This window comes from Ambystoma mexicanum, chromosome 1p, assembly GCF_040938575.1.
Source record: "Ambystoma mexicanum isolate Mex_15411 chromosome 1p, UKY_AmexF1_1, whole genome shotgun sequence".
NCBI lineage: Eukaryota > Metazoa > Chordata > Amphibia > Caudata > Ambystomatidae > Ambystoma > Ambystoma mexicanum.
Window position 1 is genome coordinate 1,111,774,164 of NC_090921.1, and position 22,180 is coordinate 1,111,796,343.

Consider the following 22,180-nt stretch of genomic DNA (forward strand, 5'->3'; position numbering starts at 1 on the left):
GAAGGTGAAATCAACGTAGCAAATTAGTTGGGGCTTGAAATAAAATAAGTGTTTCTTTAAAACACATAACCATTAACATTTTGCTCTAATCCAATGTCAAATAGAGCATCTTAACCATCTAACCACAGGAAAAAAAGTGCAAAAATGCTTTCCTCCTAGGGTAAATTGATGAGCGAATATAGGCAAAATCATTACTAAACTGATGTGGTGCCCATCAAACACTGCAGCAAGATCGTCTTGCATAGGTTGGCACTCATGACTGGCTCTCCTGTTCCACATGGGTCTTTTCACCGAGTTAGGGCTGCTCACTGGTTCCTGTCCTGTTGTCTACCCACCCTGCCCTGTGTGATGAATCCGATTGTGTCATCTCTTCTTTATCAGCGGTGACCTCTCCCCATGTAGCCAGGGGACGGCAGCCGCTACCTGATCCTGACCCTGGGGACGGCCATATGAGGGAGGATCACATGGGGGGAGACACTCTCCGGGGGATTGTCATGGCGTTATCAGATGAGACATGGTATCCCCCTTTTTCTTTTGAGGATACCCCATCCATGCCCAATGCCTTAATGGCATATTGTCATACCTCCCCTCATCCACCTAGGAAGGGTGCTGAAAACCTTCTCACAAGATCTGTATGCAATCCATCCAAATATGCCTGGCCTTTTAAGACTCATGAAAACACCTTCTAAGTCTCTACCTAAAGGTCATGCAGAACTAACTTGCCCTTAAAGATCACTGAGAAAACGTACCCAGACTTTACATGCAAATCGTCAAGAATGGACTTCCATTCCCATAAATACAAGAATACTGTGACGAAGAAGATTCACCGAGTAATACAGACCAGTGAAGGCCAAGAGCACAAGATCCGATCTAGTTGTTGCGAGCACATACCTGCAGCCGGGAAATTTAAACAGGCCAAGCAGCTGACTAAGGCACGCTACTGGCGGGAGAACGCTGCTCCTATCGGTACAGATAGAGAGACCTTGGGGCTGGAGAGTGTTCCGTGAAGCCAATCAGCTCAAGGACAAGGAAAATGGAAGCAGAGTGCGAGCAAAAACACGCTGCGGGAATGCCAGAAGCCGACGGAAGGCTTCTGGCCATTTGCAGATTGCCTTACCGAAGCCTGAAACGACGCAGAAGAGCACAGCAGGAACTACGAGAGGCAGAGAAGCTGAGAAACAGAGGCGACGAGAAGGAAGGAGACAACGGCAACCACCACCGACTTGCCACAGGAGAAACAGAATATGCCAGCAAAAGCCGATTAGTTCACCCGGGGGAAGCAGGGACAGTGGGGCGTATTGGCATCCATGCCAAACCCGAAAAGTTGGTAATGAAGCATATGAAGAACCAAGAGCAAGTGAGCATTGCTTTAAAGGGAAGAACCAAACCAGTATAAGAGACTTTCAGGTTTGAGAGTGTATGCAATACACATATAAGAGAAGCCCTGGTAGGACAAAAAGTCTGAAGTTAGACAAAATGTAATGAGTATATGTAGGTCAGATGGCACAATTAGAAATCAGAAGAACATATAATGGTGTATTCCTTGATTATAATCGGACCTCTGCACTCTCACCCCACACAGTAGAGGATGAACAAATGGCAGAGGAGTTTCACAATAACCTTCATACTTCCACTTACATGCTTTGGAAGGGCAGATCACAAAGCACAACAGCCACACTATGGAACATGGGCGGGGGAGCGGGGGGGGAGTCATCCTCTTGGAGCCAAGTAGATAGATACCCTGTTGCCCAATTTGGCTGAAGAATATAATGTGACTGAGCCGTAGGCTACCTACAACAATGAGGGAAGCAGTAATAATGGTTTAGCTCAACCCAGGCATAGATCCAAATAATTGCACTCCCTACGTGCCCCTGTCATAGCTGGGTGTTGATTACACAATTCTTAGCAAGGTTCCGGCTTTAAGACCTCTGCACTTACTCCCTACATGAATCCCTGAATGGTTGTGTGCTGGGTCATAAAAGCATGATGAACCTAAGCACCATGACATGTAATTTATTTCATTATTTTTCATTTTACAATAAATGTAAGACTTCAAAAAGAAAACAGGTTGTTCATATATTTATAATCCAAAGCAAGGTAATTCACGGGTTCACAGAAAGAAGCCTTATAAAAGACAAATTCAATGCAACATGAATCTGCAGCATGTAGAGGGATGGCAACACCAAATCTAAGACAATATAAAGGTGGACAATTTAGTAGAGGAGCAGCATAGAGGTGCATGCATATGGCGTTAATTAAACTACTTCTGTCCAGGGTAACACACTCAGTTAACAGCAATTCTGCAGGAGTATGAGATCTCAGAAAGTATTCATACTTGGTTGGATGATTAATTTAAGAGTTACGTTTTGTTAAATGTACACTAGGTCAGGTTTCAAAATGAAGATTTGATGAGCAGTAGCTAAAACCGGCTCCTCCATGTCAGGCATCACCCATTAGGCTACCGCTGAGGAACCAGGAGTGAGTACACAGCACGCTGCAAATCTAACTTCCACTTGAGATTCACACTAACCTTTTGCCCTTATGTATGATCCTCTATATTTAAATGTGTCGTAGATGTGTCCTAATTCTTATTCATTTACATTCTCAAACACTCAAAGTTAATGTCACATATGCATGTTTGTAAGGCACCAGTTGGCCCGGGAGCCAAATGTTTCTCCTGGTAACTGTTGGTCTTAAGCTAAACTGGCTCTCTGAGGGTAGATGCAGCAGCTTAACAGCCCCCAGCTTCCATCAATTTCAAACTATGCTAGGTGTTCAGCTCAGTAGGCTGGCACTATGCTCGGCGTCACAGAATCACTGAACTTTGGAATTAAGTTTAGGAAACTAGTCGAACTCCTCTATGATTACTCCCTAGCTAGAATTAAGACCAGGGACATCATCTCAGATACATCGGTTGTGAAAAAAGGTGTTTCTATTATCGCCACTTCTTTTCATCTTAGTATTGGAACCATTGGCTAATCCGCTACTTTCTGAACTATTTGGTAAACAAATAAGAGTCACTGGTAGGGGGGCACCAAGCTGTATGAACATAACACATGTTGTTGTTTTAGAGGGATCCAGTGCCTACAATTCCAGCAGTCCTCAAGGTTATAAAGGTCTATGGGCTATGTTCATGTTTGCAGATTATTTGTGAGAAATCATGTTTGTTACCAGTAAAAGCTACATAAATCTAACTGATCGGTAAACCTTGGTTCTGCCCTGGTCTTCTAGGACTTTTCACTGGATGTACATCTTTACCATGACACTTTAGATCTCAAGCACAGTATGCTTTGAATGCTACAGGCTGTATGAAATTCTGCAAAATTCAGATTATGCTTGCCGGTATCAATGATGGCAAAGGGTGCTCTAGAAGCTGATTATACTACTTAAATTATATGTCTTCTCTGAGTTCAGGCTATATGGGATACTAAATTGTTCTATATATCACACACTTACTGGTCACTTTAATATGGGCTCTGCCAGATATAGGCTTTCCTTGAGGGTTTTCGAAGTTGGGGTCTGAGGAATATTGGGTCAATGTCACAGACTTGAGGCCTTATTTTCCAGACTTTGTGATTGCCGGTGGACCATCAGATATCTCATAACCAACTTTAAGTCTCTAGTTACTTTTATTTTGATACGAAAAGGGATTAAGGTTGAATTAACCAACAGTGATGGAGTTAGAAACTAAACAACAACCAGCAGTGTATCCTACCAGATCATGTATGTCCTTTAGTACCACAGTACTCTGTCCTGTCCTCTTTTCTCTAGTGAGCCAGGAAATCAGCGGCCCGGGGTGGGTCAAGCTGTCACACAGTCACAGTTGCCAAGATGTCGATGACCTGAACTCCTCTTTCTTCACTCTGTGTCTTTCTTGCCTGGTGCAGGGGCCGCCAGGGTCTTGCATTGGACCTCCAGGACTCTGCAACCAAGTACCACCACGCCCGGGTTCTTTTTTCTTTCATCGACAGTCATTTTTATGACTGCCTTTTAAAATGAGTACAAAATTACAAAAAAGGTCATTGAAATTCAGTTTGGGGGGTAAGGGGGTGTTTCGCCTCCCAACCCCCCACCCCACCAATTTTTAACTATACCCGACCCCACAACCCCTTATCTGCCCTTTACCCCCCTTATCTGCCCTTTACCCCCCAAAAGAATTGCAATGACATTTTTTGTAATGTTATACTCGTTTAAAAGGCAATCGTAAAAATGACTGTTGATGAAACAACGTTATACTCACACCAGTACCTTAGGCCACCCTTTGGGGAATCAGGAGCAAGACACTGCATGAATAGTTCAACCTCATGGTACTTCAACAGACACCTGTCTGGTTTTGAAGTACACCCTCTCAACTAAGTGCTAGACAGTACAACCTTTCCTAGTCTCCTATCTTAAACTTGGGTCTAGCCCTTGTTCCGGCCCTCTCCACCAGTTTAGGAGCACCTTCCTGGCCCAGCTCTTAAAGAGCTCTACTTCTTTCTCTTCTCTCCCATTACTGCTCTCCCTTTCTACTGGTTTTCTCGCTCCACCGGTTGTTTACCCGTCTCCTCTCTGACTCTTCCGCCATCCTGCTTTCTCTCTCCTCTAATCTCCACTTCTTTGATGTTTCCCCGGCTGCTCTTTTTATTGGTGTTTCCTCTCCTCCATTTGTATTTCTCTAGGTGTTCTTCTTCCTCTATCTCTGTCTGCACATCTTCTGCCTTCAATCCTTATCCTATAGGAAAGTGTTTTCTTCCACTTTCTCTCTTTCCTCTTTCTTAGTGTATTTATCCTCTACCTCCTCCCTCTTTCTCTAGATGTCTCTCCTCTATCCCAAGATGTCTTTCCTCCAACTCCTCTCCTTCCTTTCTCTTTAATGTCTCTCTTCCAACTCGTCTTCTTGCCTTAAGTGTTTCACTTCTCCCTCCACTACTGCTTCAAGCATTTGTTTTTTTTCTTCCCCATCTCCTTAGATGTTTCAAATGCACCTTTTCGCCTTTCTTTCTCTCTATATATTCCTCCTCCTTGTCTTTACTTTCTCTCGCTCGTTCCATTCCAACCTCTCCCTCCCATCTCCTCTGCCTTACTCCCTACTTACCATGCTTCGTGCTCTACATCAATCACCTAACACCCCATTCCATCTGGTTGGCTCTTATTTTATACTCTATACAGGATGGTAAATAGGGTAATAATTGTGAGATTTGTGGCAGCTGCTTGCTAATATGGGGCGGGTCCTTTGATTGAATGGGGACCTCAACATAATACAACTTCCCCATGCTTCTTTACTTGTGTGGTTAACCACACTGCAGCTCCACTCACCAAGGAGATGAAAGGGCTGTCCTCATTCTTGGAGTCTGGTGGCCCTTCTTTCATGACTTCCGGACTCCAGTACAGTTTTATCCTGGTGTACAACTGTTGACTTCCTCAAGCTCTGATCTCTCGCCTCTGTGAAATAATCACGAGCCATCCCATCTCAGTGTGGGGCTGAATTGTTGTACATAGCTCACAGAACCCAGTGACAGAGACTGCCAAGCAGCATTTCATATGCGCTACAGGCTTCATCTTCTGCCTGCATGTTATGGACCACGGAGTGGGCCTCAAGCCCTATGGGATGCAAGACACAAGAGGCTGGGGATGGGGTTAGCAATCCCCTCTACTCTGTCTCGGGGGCTAGCATTGCGGAGAGGGAAGACGGCCAGGGCCCCCAGGGTCTCCCAACTCTTTCCTACACCCCCTCTAAAGTAACCTCATCACAAATGGCGGTTACAATTCATGGCCTGGAAGTTCTAATTGCCTGACAGTGCTGAGTCGAGACTGCTAGTTGCAGATGCTGTACACATGTGGCAGGTCCAACGGCAAAGATGCCATCACCTGTGGTAATTCCACCAAACGCACTTACCATTATTACGACTCATTTTGGCGTCAAATCTGCCATATTACGACTGGCAGGGAGGTGACATTATTCCCCATTAAGGAGTCCTACTGGACCTCATTGCTGTTTAGAGGATTTAACATGGGTGGTAATTTCGCTAGTGGTCAATCCTCAATTTTCTTTCCTTGGGAAAGTGCCTCCAACTAATTGGTGGAAATATTTCCTCAAGCTTACCTCAACAGTTGTGATATGGCAGTGCTGTAAATATGGCAGTAAATCCATCACTGCCATATTTTACCTCTTTCGCCATACTCATAATGAGGCCAGATATCACTGCCTGTCTTCTTTCGTCCCCTTAATTACTCTTCACACTTCTTCAACAATAGATACTTTCTGTATTGGCTGCTCCACTGAGCTGTCCCGTTAACCATCACTTCATTTTCCCTTCCCCGGCTGTCATTTTTTAAACATTTTGTAACTATGGGCCCCGGGGCATTACCTGAAGTTGTAATGCCCCCTCCCTTAACCTCCCCCCCGCACCCCTTGCTCGGGGCTTATTGCTTAAATAAGCCATTAACGTTCAGAAGGCTGTTCAGAAAGCACAAAGAGAAAATAGGTCCGAGAGGTATGAGGTTTGGCCACGGAATAGGGACTATCATTTTTAGATTTTTTTGTTGCATGCACAAAGTTGCTATAAGCTGGAAATACATAAAGATACAAAAACACATACTGAAAATCCTGGCTTTCTCAGAATGCAAAAGCTGCAAGTAAATAAAGACTGTGCCACTTTACCTAAGGAGATCAAGGCTTGGTGTATTTCTTTCATGACATTCCCATAAAGCTCTTTCTGCCATTCTTGCAGAAGCGTCCACTCATCTTCAGAGAAATAGGCAGAACCATCAAAGAATGCAACCTGTAATTTAAACATTAAACAAGGAGATTTAGATTACAAGGATGTATTGAAATATTACAGTGGACAAAACTGTACTCCTCATCTCTTTCCTAGCACCTACTATTTGACATGTTACTATGTTCTATGCCGTGGGCTGCTACTATTTGCATAGCCTCTTGGCGCTATTACCGTTAATTTCTTTTCACCAGCAGTCATTAATACTGTCCGTTTGGACAGAAGCAGAAAACACAGATTGCAAATCATGTCTTACTTGAATACTGAATAACCAATTTGTTTTAAGTCATAGATACCAAGAATCGACTACAATAGAATGAACCTCGGACAAACATTCATATCATGGGTCAAACTCCTCTATGCATTCCCAGAGGCCACGGTGAGGGTGAAAGGCAGGTCCTCCAAACCATTCCCTCTAGGCCGAGGTACGAGGCAGGGGTGCCCATTGTCTCCACTCCTCTTCCTCCTTGCCATCGAACCACTAGCAATAGAACTCAGAGCAAACAATAATTGGTCCGGATTTGCCTGGCCGGGGAAGGGGAAGATCGACTCTCGCTCTACACGGATGACCTCATTATATACCTCAGCAACCCGAGTACCTCATGCCCGACCATCTCCCTTATCCTTAAGGAATACCAAAACTTTGCGGGCCTGAAGGTGAACGAGGCCAAAACCATTTACTTCCCGATCCAAGGTGGCGAGTCTGCGATTCCAGAGACTTGCCCCTACCATGTCTGTATCAGGGAATTTAAATATCTGGGCATACTGCTCAACCCGGCACTGGTTGGGTTCCTCCAACTCAACCTTCAGCCCGTACTAGAACGGTTTAATAGAGATGTCTCCCACTGGCAATCACTCCCCCTATCGCTAATAGGTAGGGCAGCACTATTCAAGATGATGACCCTCCCCAGACTACTGTATGTTCTCCAAAACACCCCGCCCACTATCCTCTGGGAAACTTCCACACTTATTGATAAGAATCTTTGCACACTGCTATGGGGAGAAAAACAACCCAGAATTGCCCTTAGCACGCTCCAAAGATCGGTATGGGAGGGAGGCATCGGCCTACCCTACATATGCACGTATTATCTAGCGACACAGATAGGGGTGGTAAATAATTGGCTACACGCAGATTCCACACTACCACACATCCGTATTGAAATAGAGACCATGTCCCCAATACCCCCACTACAGGTCCTGTATGCCAACAACAACCAACTCCCAACGCTACCAAAAATAACACACCATATCCGCCGTGCCTGGCGGGACGCACATAAACTGGCCGGCTGGAAAGGGAAGCCAACACTATCCCAACCCATATGGCATAATGCACACCTCCTGGAAATAGTGAAAATGGGCTCTTTCGAACACTGAGGGACAAAAGGGATAAATGCACTAGCGCATGTGATCCAGGTGGGTCACCTCCTAAACATCGAGACCATGCAGGAGCAGTTCGGCTTGGCACCTATGGACCAGTTTCGGCATGCGCAGCTGGCCCACGCCATTCGCACCCAGTTCCCAGATACAACAACTATTCCCCCCTGCTCTCCCATTGAGACCAATGTCCTCCCGCAACGCATTCCCTCCAAGGTCACCTCTACCCTCTATCAGGCACTCAACTCCTTCGGGGCCACACAACTCGATAGGCTCAAAGAAAGGTGGGAAAGGGAAGTAGGTGTACTTGAACCTGAAGACTGGATAGATGCATTAATGTCCCCTAGAGAAATTGGGATAGAAGCCAACCTTAGACTAATACAACTTAGAATCCTCCATCGCTGTTATTACTCGCGCACTGTCATGGCCAAGTGGGGGGGAGGCCGAGGATGGGACATACATTAGATGCAAAACTATGCCGGCCACCTTCTACCATATGATCTGGGACGGTCAGGCGATACAAGTCTTCTGGGGGGACTGCATCAATACGATCTCTACTGTCTTTAGCGACGCCAATTCCTAAGGATCGCAAAATGACACTTCTGGGCATCTGGGGAGAAGTGGACTTGACAAAATACAAAAAAAATGTTTTGGCCAGTTGCGCTGGGGGCGGGCAAAAGGCTCATCGCCGCTAACTGGGGCTCTGCAGACCCACTGTGCCCGAACCGGTGGAGCAATGAACTGGACAGATGTGCAGCTTCAGAGCGCCGGATCTATAACGCGCGGGGTTGTCCCCGCAAATTTGAAAAGATATGGGGGAAATGGCTCGATGCTCAATGAACAGCATTCATCGGTCTCGCAACCGTCTCACGGCCCCTCAGCCCAGCAGTGTCTTTGCCGCTGTCGATATTGCCTTGTTTTTCTCTGATGAATGCCTACGTTTAATATCTATGTTGTCGTTGTGTTGTTTAAATGCAATAAACAGAGTTATAAAAAAAAAAAAAAAGAAGAAGAATCGACTACAAGAATTGACTACGCAAACAGTCTCTACCTAGGAACGCCGGAAAGACTCATCAAAAACAGCAAGGTGTCCAAAACACTGACGCTAGGATCCTCCTGAGATTAAACAGAAGAGACCACATCACTCCAGCTTTGACAAGCCTACATTGGTTACCAGTAAAAAAATACATTATATTCAAAGCCCTCTGCATTGCCCATTAATCCTTACACAGACAAGGACCCGAATTCCTCAAGGCCAAGATCAGCTGCTACCAGCCAAGAAGGGACCTAAGATCAAGCGACGACCTACAAAATTGAGACAAAACAGTACGAGCAGAGGAAATTCAGAGGAACAGCATTCTCACGCCTAATTGCGAACCTATGGAACACAATGCCCAAAGATATTAGAACCACAGAGAAATTAAACCACAGAAGACCACCTCACCTTCAGGAAACAATTAATGAAGGAAACGCACTAAGGGACATGATCACAGATGACAGCAGCAAAATCAAGAAGGACCAAAAATACCCGACCGCCCACCTCCTCCACACCCCATTCCCCAGTCAAGTGCCACAGCTATAGAGATCAGGGAAAAGAAGCCTTCCCCATAGCAGACAGATTCAGGGAAAGACACCCACGCGCAAAATGTATACATTCAGGAAAGACCAGCCATGCGACACATTAAATTGAAGCATTCAACTAACCATGTCTCGCCCAGATATTTGGGTAGCTCGGTTGTGCATAATTTCCTCAATTTATTGGAACCAGCCGTGCGTCCAGTTAGCAGCCAATCTCACAAGAGGCCAAAGCACAATTATTCCTAATCCTGACAGGTAACTAGTAACATACTAGATGCAACCAACCCATTGCATTCAAAGGAACCGTGGGGGAAGTTAGCCGCTATGCTAGGAGAGGAGGCGGGGCTGGCCAAAGGACCACAACTAAGAGTGTTGGAGGGTACCAATGAGTGGCACCCGGATATGCGCTGAAGACATACTTCTGAGGCACTGTCGAGACTAACCAATGTACTAACCAATCCTCCAACATAACCTACACCATTATACATGATTATGGGCTAGCCACACTACACACACACACACCTAGCATTCATTCTAATTCTCGCAAAGACTCAGAACATAACCGTAGATGAAACATCCCAGAGCACTTACTCAATAAATCCATTCACAACACCCACACACCAACACAACTCCACCAAATACCTAAAAGACAACCGTGACACTGGACCCCCCCCTTCCGGATACAACTAACCAGTGTGCACGATCGTACATCCACCCTAATCACATACAACCTACACACCCAACATAAACACTAGTACACATTCGAGGCACTGAGTCTTACCCCTACGGTTACAAGCTGGGCCGCTCAACCAACACACGCAAGACAATGCACACAGGTGCCAGTTTCTCCTGGTTCTGAACCTATCCTATGCTCACTAACACACCCCGACCACTTTTCTTGCAAAGCCGTGTGAGCGCCTAGAGACCACCCCTGCATGGTATAAATCAACATAACATACCATGTATACTGCACAAGAGCATTACCACTCAATGCGGTGTCTGCATTGTTGATTATGGTCAGCTCACATTTTAAACACATTTTCCCTTTAAGAGTTTCAAGCACAAAACGAAAAAACCTAGGGAGTAGGAAATAAAACGTTAGTACTCATATTGTTGTATCTCATAAGTACATTGGAAAGGCCAACGTTTTAAGATTCTAACAGATAAGACCACAACAGAGATTGGCAGAGTAAGTCAGAAATGTCCACAGCGCTTGTACAGTTGATAAGCAAATAGCACCAGGCAGCAGGTGTCTGTGAGGTGTGGGTACACTGCCAATGTACTACCACAGTGCATTAACAATAAACAGATGGTCCACAAACACACTGTGCCAAGGAAGTGCAAATATTAGACTGCGTCGGGTATTTATGCAGAGTGGTCTAAACAGCCTGACACGTGTTTAGAGCTCAACTGGCTCTTCATCTGAGGCTGATATGTTACATTAATATATCCAACACAATATTGCCACATACTGATCAAAATATAAAGTAAAAATGCCATTTGTAACAAACAAGGCACCAAGTTAGGTGACAATAAGGGGCAACAAGTCAAAATGAATCAAATATGATGGTCAAATGAAAGAATGCATTGTACACATGTTACAAAAGAAAGAAAATAGGTAAACATTTATGCATATGAGAAAACCCAAGGAATTTGCAGCTATGAACGATGAGCTGGACGGCATAAATATTAACATCACCATAATGCGGATGCAAATGGAAACAGCAACACAGCGCATTACCAAGGCTGAAACGCGGATCAATACAGTGGAAGACACCATAGAGACCCTGCAGAGTACAGTAACAACCATGGCCAAAGACTTGGGCACCATTTGTCAAGCTGAGATGTTCGTGAAGATTGCGTACCTGTTTTCCTTGATGTGGATCTTGTTGGGGCCGCAGTCTTCTGAATGATGAGTGTGTGACTCGGGGAACCCGCCTCTCCACCACCCAAATGGCAAGCACAGACAGGAGAGGCAACGGTCAGTCTGAAGAGTTGAAACAAGGCGAGGTCCAAGTTGAAGGTCGATGCACCAAGCTGCAGGCTAACTTCGGATAGCTGGTATGAAGATGGAACACCAAGCACCAGGCGGAGTCAGACTGGAAAAAGGGGAACCAGATTGGGAACGAGCTAAAGGTCCCAGGGGAAATCAGAGGGGGACCCTTGAACCCGGGAGACGCAGGGCAAGAACAAGGAACCAAGGAACTGAAATTAGAACCAGAGGGACCCAAAAGACCAAGAGCTAACTGGACCCCCAAGCAGACAAAAGGGTAAGCAAGCAACAGGGCCCTAAGTAGAACAGGGTACCCAGGAAGGCTGAAGGCAGGGCAAGTAGGACAGGATACCCAGGCAGGCTGTAGGCAGGGCAAGTAGGACAGGATACCCAGGCAGGCTGTAGGCAGGGCAAGTAGGACAGGATACCCAGGCAGGCAGTGGGCAGGGCAAGTAGGACAGGATACCCAGGCAGGCTGTATGCAGGGCAAGTAGGACAGGATACCCAGGCAGGCTGTATGCAGGGCAAGTAGGACAGGATACCCAGGCAGGGAAGGGTGTCCAGGCAGGCAGAGGACAAGGCAAGGTAACGGGAAGCTGGAATCACAGGAAACCAGGAGCGAGCAACACGAACGAAGCTTCCGCATTGAGACGCGATTAGCTTCTGTTGCGGCTTCCTTTTATGGGCCGCCGGCGCCCGCGAGGCCTGAAACGCAAGCCGTTTCACCTCCGAGCGCCGGCGGACTCAAAACGAGGCTTGGAAGGCAAGCCCTTCCCGATGTACAGGCCCGATCTACGGCGCATGCGCGGAACCGAGACAGTGGTCTCCCGCGCATGCGCCGTAGCCCACCAACAGCGGTTCCTGAAGCTCTCCTCCTGGCGGCTCCCCAGACGCGAAAGCGCGGGTAGATCCGCCAGGAAGGAGAAGGGAGAGCGATCGCCCTGGACCTCGGTCTCCCCCAAAGTGGCGTGACACTATGTCCCCTCCCAGGAAGACCCGGAGCCCCGGGTTTCCAAGGAAACCGATCATAGAACTTCCGCACCAAGCGGGGGGCATGCACATGCTGATGAGGCTCCCAAGTGCGATCACAAGCCGGATACCCCTTCCAATCCACCAAGAAATGGAGCACCCCCCTATGATAGCGGGCATCGCAAATCTCTTGTACCTCAAATTCTGGGACCCCTTGGACTAAGACAGAGGCAGGGCGAGGACAGGACCGACCATAGGGATCTGCTACATAGGGTTTCAAAAGGGAGACATGGAAAACAGGGTGTACATGCCAAGAGGGAGGCTACTGAAGACGGAAGGCCACAGAGGATAGCCGTTCGGTTATCGTGAACGGACCAAAGTACCAGGGAGCCAGTTTAACCGGTAAATTGCGCAGAGGCAGATTCTTGGAGGACAGCCACACCTTATTCCCTACTTGTAAATCTGGTTCCAAACTCCTTTTCCTGTCAGCCTGGGCCTTCATCCGTTCCTTAGCTCTCTTCAGGATATCATATGCCAATTCTTGTTGTCGTTGAATATTAGAGACCAAGGCATCAGCAGATGGAACGGTACTGGTGGGTACAGGATGGAACGGCACCAATTTGGGATGTTGACCAGTAGAGCAAAAGAACGGACTGATTCCAATGGAAGCATGAATAGTCTTGTTGTAGGATACTTCAGCGAGATCCAAGCATGCCTTCCAGTTGGACTGAGTGGCGTTGGAAAAACAACGGAGGTACTCCTCCAAGGTCTGATTAGTCCTTTCAGTAAGACCGTTGGTCTGTGGATGATAACCAGAACTCAACGCTCTACGTATACCCAGATGCTTACACACCTTGTTCCAAAAGGCAGAAAGGTATTGAGAACCACGATCCGAGATTATCTTTTCTGGAAGACCATGTAATCGATAGATTTCGTGGAGAAAGACGGAAGCCATCTGAGCAGCCGTAGGGATCTTGTGGAATGGAATGAAGTGGGCATATTTAGTGAAACTGTCGACCACGACCATGATGCAAGTGTACCCGTCAGAGGGAGGTAGTTCAACCACGAAATCAGTGGCGATAGTATGCCACGGGTATGGTGCCAATTCAGTGGGTACCAGTAATCCCAGAGGTCGTCTCCTTGGGACTTTACATTGAGCACAGACGGGACAACTCTCGATGAATCCCTTAACCTCGGTAGCCCACCTAGGCCACCAGAATTGTCGAGATATCAGTTCACATGTAGCTCTCACCCCTCGATGCCCACCAATGGGAGAATCATGAAACCCATGTAATATGCCTTCACGAACCGAACCCTCGGGAATGTAAAGCCTCTTCCGGAAAAACAGGAGTCCATCATGTTCCGATACGGACTTGCGCCGAAGAAGGGCCGGTCTTTCAGGATCCGTCCAGGTGGCGTCAGCGATGGCTTGTAGGTGAGAGGACAAAGCCAATAAGAAATGTTGGGGGGAAAGCAGAGGCTGATCCAAACTAGGCGTTTCTTCCCCTTTCTCCAGGGATCGTGAGAGAGCATCCGCTTTCAGATTAGCTGTTCCCGGAATGTATGTGACGTGAAATACAAAAGGGGAGAAAAAGAAGGCCCACCTAGCCTGTCGGGGTGTTCGGCATTGCAAGGAGCGTAGATACTGCAAGTTGCGATGATCGGTACTTACTTCCACCGAAAAACGGGCTCCAAGTAGATGATGCCTCCATTCCTCGAACGTGTTTTTTATAGCCAACAGTTCTAACTCGATAACGGCATAGTTTCTTTCACTGGGACTCAGCTTGCGCGAGAAGTAGGCCACCGGATGTTCAACGGAGGTTTCTGGATCTTTCTGCAGAAGTACTGCACCCACAGCAAAGTTTGATGCGTCCGCTTCTACGATGTAAGGTAGATCATCCTGAGGATGGCGCAGAATAGGGGCGACCATAAAGGCCGACTTCAAGGTGTCGAATGCCTGGGAAGCGAGAGAATCCCACTTGAAAGCGATCTTACTGCTGGTCAGACGGGTAAGGGGCGCTGAGATTTGAGAGAACAGTGGTATAAAGCGCCTGTAAAAATTTGCGAATCCCAAAAAGCGTTGTAGAGATTTTACGTCATGGGGTTGATTCCACTCCTGTATGGCTTGTAATTTCTTGGGGTCCATCTCTATCCCATCCTGATTGATCACAAATCCCAAGAACTCAATGCTGGACAAGTGAAATCTGCATTTCTCAGCCTTTGCGAATAGGTGATTGGAAGATAAACGTCGAAGGACCTCACGAACGTGTTCTACATGTTCTTCGATGGATCTGGAAAAAACCAAGATATCGTCCAGATATATCCAGACCGACAAACCAATGAGATCACTAAAGATGTTGTCCATTAATCGTTGAAAGACGGCTGGGGCGTTGCACAGACCGAATGGCATGACTTTATACTCGAAATGCCCAAATGATGTCTTGAAAGCCGTTTTCCATTCGTCCCCGTTCTTGATACGTACCAGATGGTACGCTCCACGTAAATCCAGTTTAGTGAAGATCCGGGCAGTATGTAAAGTATCCAGGATAGTGCGTATCAAAGGGAGTGGATACCGGTCTTTAGCTGTTATTTCGTTAAGTTCACGATAATCAACACAAGGTCTCAAGGTACCTTCTTTCTTCTTCACAAAAAATAAGGGAAACCCCGCAGGAGACTTAGACGGAACGATGTACCCTTTTCGTAAGCAATCCGACAAGTAATCCCGTAGCACTTGTTTCTCCTCCCGTGTTAAAGCGTATAGCTTCCCATGAGGTACCACGCAGTCAGGTAACAACTCGATTGAACAATCAAACGGGCGATGCGGTGGTAGAGGTATATCGCCCGGTTCAGAGAACACGTGCTCGAACTCGGCATAGTCCTGAGGAACATGAGAGACAGAACACACACGGACCCCATTTCCGTTAGGATTCAAGGGGGTCGATGGAGCCCGAGTTGGCGTAGACACACAGCATTTCTGAGCACAAACAACAGAGGAAAAGGTCAGAGTGTGCTTTCTCCAATCAATTACCGGGTTATGGTATTGTAGCCAAGGTAATCCCAAAACCACCTTGTAGGTGGGGGACTTTATGACGTCCAAAGCGAGTTCTTCAAGATGGTTGGCGATCCGAAGAGATAGACCCACTGTGGATTGTCGGACAAGGCCAGAGGACAAAGGATTTCCGTCGATGACTTGCACGGACAGAGCAGTGGCTCTGGACAGGAGTGGAATCCGATTCACAGAAGCAAATGTTTCATCTATATAATTACCGGAAGCCCCGCTATCCAGCAGAGCAAACACCTCCAAACTTCTGCCGGGTAGCTTGATTCGAATCTTCAGAGTCTGTAGTACCGCAGGTTGCATGGGATGTAGAACCGAACAGAACGCGGAAAGGACTGAAGAGAGAGAGGAACCTGTCGCTGCCTTCCCAACACACGACAGGTCCACTAGTTTTCCGCCTTTTTCTTCTGAGACCGTAGAGGGCACGTACCCAGGAAATGCCCAGCAGCTCCACAATAGAGACATAGGCGTAAAGTTCTTCTCCGTCTTCTCTCTTCCTCTGATAAAGGACCCCTCATAGCCCCTAGTTGCATAGGCTCTGGTCCAGATTCAGTAGACCCGAAGGATCCGGCAGGTAAACTGGTTGTCCTGGAACTGCCCCTCTCGAACCGACGTCTCTCTGCCTTCCGTTCTGCCAGTCTCTGATCAATTCGGAGCACCTGCTCAATTAGAAGTTGAATAGTCTCGGGTTCGGGTATATGGAGTAACTCATCCTTAAACTCCTCTCTTAGCCCACGGCGAAACAGTGTCTTTTGTGTGATTTCCGGCCATTGGGAATCGGTTGCCAGTAGACGGAATCGACTGATGTATGTTATTACGTCGACGTTCCCCTGTTTTAGATCCATCAACTGGTTCTGCGCAGCGGAGGCCAGGTTGGGGGTCTGAAAGACCTCAAGAAATGCTTTTTCGAAAGCTGCAAAGTCGTTCAGAATTGGGCTATTGGTAACCACAAACGGAGTTGCCCAGGCCAGAGCATTGCCCGTCAAATTACCCAAGATATAACCGATCTTGGCTTTGTCGTTATTGAAATGTGTCGATCTAAAAAGAAAATGGATTCGACAATGATTACAGAATTCTGCTACCCGTCGTGGGTCTCCATCGAACTTGATTGGCGTTGTGTGTGCCAAAGATCCTTCCACCTGTGAGGTACTCGGAACCCCTTGGGTTATCATTTGGCGTAGGGTCTGGTTCTCCTGGCGTAAGGCGATCATCTCTGCCCTGAGTGCTTGTAACTCATTCCGCACTTCTTGCGAATCTTCCATCTCAAGGTCTGAAGGCAGGCGTCTCAATCTGTCAAGCTGAGATGTTCGTGAAGATTGCGTACCTGTTTTCCTTGATGTGGATCTTGTTGGGGCCGCCAGACTGCAGTCTTCTGAATGATGAGTGTGTGACTCGGGGAACCCGCCTCTCCACCACCCAAATGGCACAGGGTGGAGGATGGGCAGACTCCCAGCGCCACGGAAAGCACTCTCCCGATTAACGTGATGATGGGACTGTGCAAGCACAGACAGGAGAGGCAACGGTCAGTCTGAAGAGTTGAAACAAGGCGAGGTCCAAGTTGAAGGTCGATGCACCAAGCTGCAGGCTAACTTCGGATAGCTGGTATGAAGATGGAACACCAAGCACCAGGCGGAGTCAGACTGGAAAAAGGGGAACCAGATTGGGAACGAGCTAAAGGTCCCAGGGGAAATCAGAGGGGGACCCTTGAACCCGGGAGACGCAGGGCAAGAACAAGGAACCAAGGAACTGAAATTAGAACCAGAGGGACCCAAAAGACCTAGAGCTAACTGGACCCCCAAGCAGACAAAAGGGTAAGCAAGCAACAGGGCCCTAAGTAGAACAGGGTACCCAGGAAGGCTGAAGGCAGGGCAAGTAGGACAGGATACCCAGGCAGGCTGTAGGCAGGGCAAGTAGGACAGGATACCCAGGCAGGCTGTAGGCAGGGCAAGTAGGACAGGATACCCAGGCAGGCAGTGGGCAGGGCAAGTAGGACAGGATACCCAGGCAGGCTTTATGCAGGGCAAGTAGGACAGGATACCCAGGCAGGCTGTATGCAGGGCAAGTAGGACAGGATACCCAGGCAGGGAAGGGTGTCCAGGCAGGCAGAGGACAAGGCAAGGTAACGGGAAGCTGGAATCACAGGAAACCAGGAGCGAGCAACACGAACGAAGCTTCCGCGTTGAGACGCGATTAGCTTCTGTTGCGGCTTCCTTTTATGGGCCGCCGGCGCCCGCGAGGCCTGAAACGCAAGCCGTTTCACCTCCGAGCGCCGGCGGACTCAAAACGAGGCTTGGAAGGCAAGCCCTTCCCGATGTACAGGCCCGATCTACGGCGCATGCGCGGAACCGAGACAGTGGTCTCCCGCGCATGCGCCGTAGCCCACCAACAGCGGTTCCTGAAGCTCTCCTCCTGGCGGCTCCCCAGACGCGAAAGCGCGGGTAGATCCGCCAGGAAGGAGAAGGGAGAGCGATCGCCCTGGACCTCGGTCTCCCCCGAAGTGGCGTGACACCATTAAACTGAAATGCAAGGATTTGGAAGCAAGGTTGAGGAGAAATAACATACACATTGTGGGAGTCCCTGAGGATGCCTTGAACGGCCCCATGGAAAAAGCAGTCGAAGAATTCCTGGAGAGCATAATAGGGCATCCAGGTTGGTCTCCAATGTTCTTGGTCGAGCATGCACATAGATCGCTCACTGCGAGACCCTAGCCAGGTGTGCCCCCACGGCCTATCATAGCTCACTTGATGAACTACAGGGACAGAGACCTGCTATTAAGAACGGCCAGGGAAAAGCAGTAGCTACAGATGGGGTCCAACGTATTCCGAATTTTCCCTGACTATACACTGGCGGTCCAATAGGAAAGAAGAACATTCATGGGAGTGAATAAAATGTTGAGAGAACGCCAGATCCCTTATGCCATGCTGTATCCTGAGAGGCTGCGCATGCAATACAAGAGCAAGACATACTTCTTCACAACAGCCCTCTGGGGAGACGGAATGAGACGAGACAAAGACTCTCACCAAATGCAGGTCCGCCAAGCAGATCGGGATAGAATGTGAAGTCGCAACGAGTAGCCATTGATGAAGCAATACTAGTAACCGATAAGAAACCTGAGACCAGACCATTAAGTATACAGAGGATTACAGAAGAATGGCATAATATGAAAGACTAATGTACCTGTGTTTGAAGGAGTCTGTAACTTGTAATATCTAAGGTATTTATGATGTGTTTTTGAAATGCGGGATAATGCTGGTAGGGTGGCAAGCATGAGGGAACCAATTTATCGAAATAGACTGCCGCTACACCCAGACGACACGGAAAAAGAATCCCCCTATGCGAGTGCATAGTTTCGTTAATTTGTTTTGTGGGGAGAGATGGGGTACCGAAAGAAGGGGAATACATAGTCAAAGTTCAGGGTACTATGAGGGTGGGGGATCTAGGGGTGGGTTGTAAGTTGGGGTAAAAATGTTAAAACATTGCACAGACATGATACAACAGGTAAAGACCATAGCACACACAGCCACACACTGAATGAACTCGTATACCGATACATTCAGGACAATGGCTGATACCACAGGATTTAAATTACTAAGCTGGAATGTCAGGGGCCTTGATCTCCCTAAGAAAGCGCGAAAGGTGGCTGCATATGCAAATCGGCAAGGAGCACAGATACTATACTTGCAGGAAACACATTTCCTTGATTATCAGGCGTGCAGGTTTGCCCCTGGCTGGGGAGAGCACCAATACTATACTTCCTATTCCAGTAAAGCCAGAGAGGTCATGATCTTAATACACTGGTCACTCCCCTACACGCACTATGCAACAGAAACTGGCGATCTTGGGAGGATATTAAACTACAGATAGGTGCCACCTCACTTCAGAAGGTACAATATTTAGGCTCAGATCGGTAATAAAGTCGACATGGGACAGATTCCCACATGAACCAGAGTTACATCCATGCCTCAGTTACGGTATCTCCCCCGGGACGTCCTCAGCACTGAACAGGATAGTGCTAGGCATGAGGGGGATGCGTGTGACTGATGTTAGGAAGGAATGGAAGAGCGACCTGGGGGTCACGTTCACAGACCCACATTGGTTGCAGCTGTGCTCCCTTACAAAACAGGTATCGCTTAATTCCAGGTTCAGATTGATCCACTTTAAAAAATTGAACAGAATACACCTCACCCCAGCTTGCCTGAAAAGAATGTATGCAACAACTACAGGGAAGTGTCCTAGGTGCAGAAGCGAAGAAGCCGAACTGAGGCATATGTTGTGTCATGTGGGAAACTCTCTGAATACTGGGGTGGAGTTTGTAAGGCACTAGAGGAAATGGTGGGTCAGCCGGTGGACTGGGAGCCGTCTATGGGCTTATTAGGCCAAACACTTAAAATGAATGCGTCGAAACGCAAGCTAATCAACATTGGACTACTGCTGGCTAAGCGCACCATATTAATGAGATGGAAGAAGGTGATCCCCCCCTACAATAGAAGAGTGGACGAATGATATGGTATGGGCTAATGACCAAGAAGAGGTATACGCTAGCTTACTCCCCCGTTCCAACAGACCAAGAGACATATGGGGATGTTTCTGCCAATACCTGAACAATAGAGTAACTGCTGACAATACTGATGATAGAACAACGTAAATGTGTGAACATACAACCGCTGCACCAACGCTTTATAGTATCTAATGTGCAATTTAAATAAAGGTTTAAAAAATAATAATAATAAAAATGTGTTTATCGGGATGTGTGAGAGGTCAGAAATGAGAAGCGGACACAAAGATATAGTTTCCTCAGTTTCAGACTTATTTATTAAACAGAAATGTGTTGGATGATTGCCTCTCTATCCCTATTCTAAAGAGAGTTCCCCTGCCTAAGAAACTAAAACTAAATATGATTCTGTGTCAAAATTTTAACTTAAAACGATCCTTGTGTCCAAAACATTCTAATCTGGCCGTCAGCCTCAAATAAACATCTATGAGTGCAAGGAAATGTCTCCGACTTATAGTTGGCAAAAAGTGTTCATGATCAAAAGAAAATAAGCAAATCCAACAGAAAAGTATTTTCCAACGAAAAACCCTTGGATCCAGAGGGTGGTTCCCTTCCCCTGGGTTTATAGGTAGAAAAACAAAGTCTAATTTAAACTATAGTTTCTTAATGTTCAGGTAGGATGGAAAAATAGTCTCTTTCAAACCACAATCTCCTTGGTTCTTCAAATTAGGTTTAGAAAGTTCCTGTACAAACAATACATTCCATAACATTCAACTCTTTCTTGGTTTAAGTGGACATCCTTGTTTACTCCCCTGCCTGGAAGCCTTTGGTGGGCTCTTCAGATCCCCTGGTGTACTCTTCCTGCCAGGCATGTTCCCACAGTTTTAAAGTTCTTATTTAAGTTCAAAGTGCCTGGTACATTTGTCGGCCAGGCTCTTCTTTATGGCCCTTTCAGATACCCCGGTATACTCCGCTGCCCGGTATTTTGCCACAATGTCTTATAACCTTTTATACTTTTGGGTGGATTGGCTGGTATGCTTCTTTCACCAAGACTTCTCTTCGATTTCACTGTTCTTTAAATATGCCACAGTTATATCACTTCACTGTGTTTCTATATGTTTGCTTAAAGGAATACTTTTTCCAATTCTCCCCACATTGACATGTCATACATGGGGATTTGTCAAATCGTGTCATGTTTTTTTTTGTCTTTGGTATTTACTTGCTCAAGGTAACCTTGCTCCGACTTTACCCACCCTGACATAATGGGGACTTGTTCAAGTTTTGTTGTTGTACTTGATCTGCTCGGTATTCAAATGTTCTTAATGCATTCGGTTGTGTACACACCCCTCGGTACGCCCCAGGGTCCCCAATGCCTCTGGGCAGATTCACCGATACTTCATAGCATTTGCGACCCGCGACATGTCTCTGTGAAGAAGCTTCCTCTCTGGGACAGCCTTTGGTGTGCTGCAGACCTTACTGCAGCATTCCCATAAGCTTCACGCTCTCATACTGGCTTCTCACTGTGACCTGGAATGGAGAATGCTGCTTTTCGGCACGGCCATATCTTCGAGAGCTTCCCTGCTGCTCCCAGCACTCCAATGTTCCTCCAAAGGTGGCTGCAGCGCCTCTCCTTCTTTCCCGCTACGTCGGTAAGTGATTCTCGCACTTGCGAACTGCTGCATGGATGTGCCTGGTTTCCAAACTTCTTCCAGCCCGGTCTCCTCTCGTTCCGCTTCTACTTGGAATGCTGATGCCATTTTTAAATGTTCCGTGCACTTGTGATTTAACCAAACCACTAGTCGGCACATTCAACTTGGGCTTTTCTCAAACTGCATCACCTCCTTCCTCCTCTTCTTCGTCTCCGTACTTGAGGCTTTTTAGGATGTTAAGTCCCTAAAATTTAGGGGATTACTAAAATAATTTTGTTTAGGAGTTTTAGTTGGAAAAACATCAGAAAT

The 22,180-nt window shown here is 47.1% G+C and overlaps 1 protein-coding gene across 1 annotated transcript in view; it reads right to left on the reverse strand.

Annotated features, from left to right (window-relative positions):
* The window catches only part of LOC138448938 (zinc finger protein 282-like), a 110,399-nt gene that overhangs the window by 68,671 nt on the left and 19,548 nt on the right, over positions 1-22,180 (reverse strand). The window contains exon 2 of the mRNA XM_069604731.1: positions 6,644-6,764. Within this exon, the coding sequence (XP_069460832.1) occupies positions 6,644-6,764 (121 nt within the window). The remainder of the gene's footprint in view (positions 1-6,643; positions 6,765-22,180) is intronic.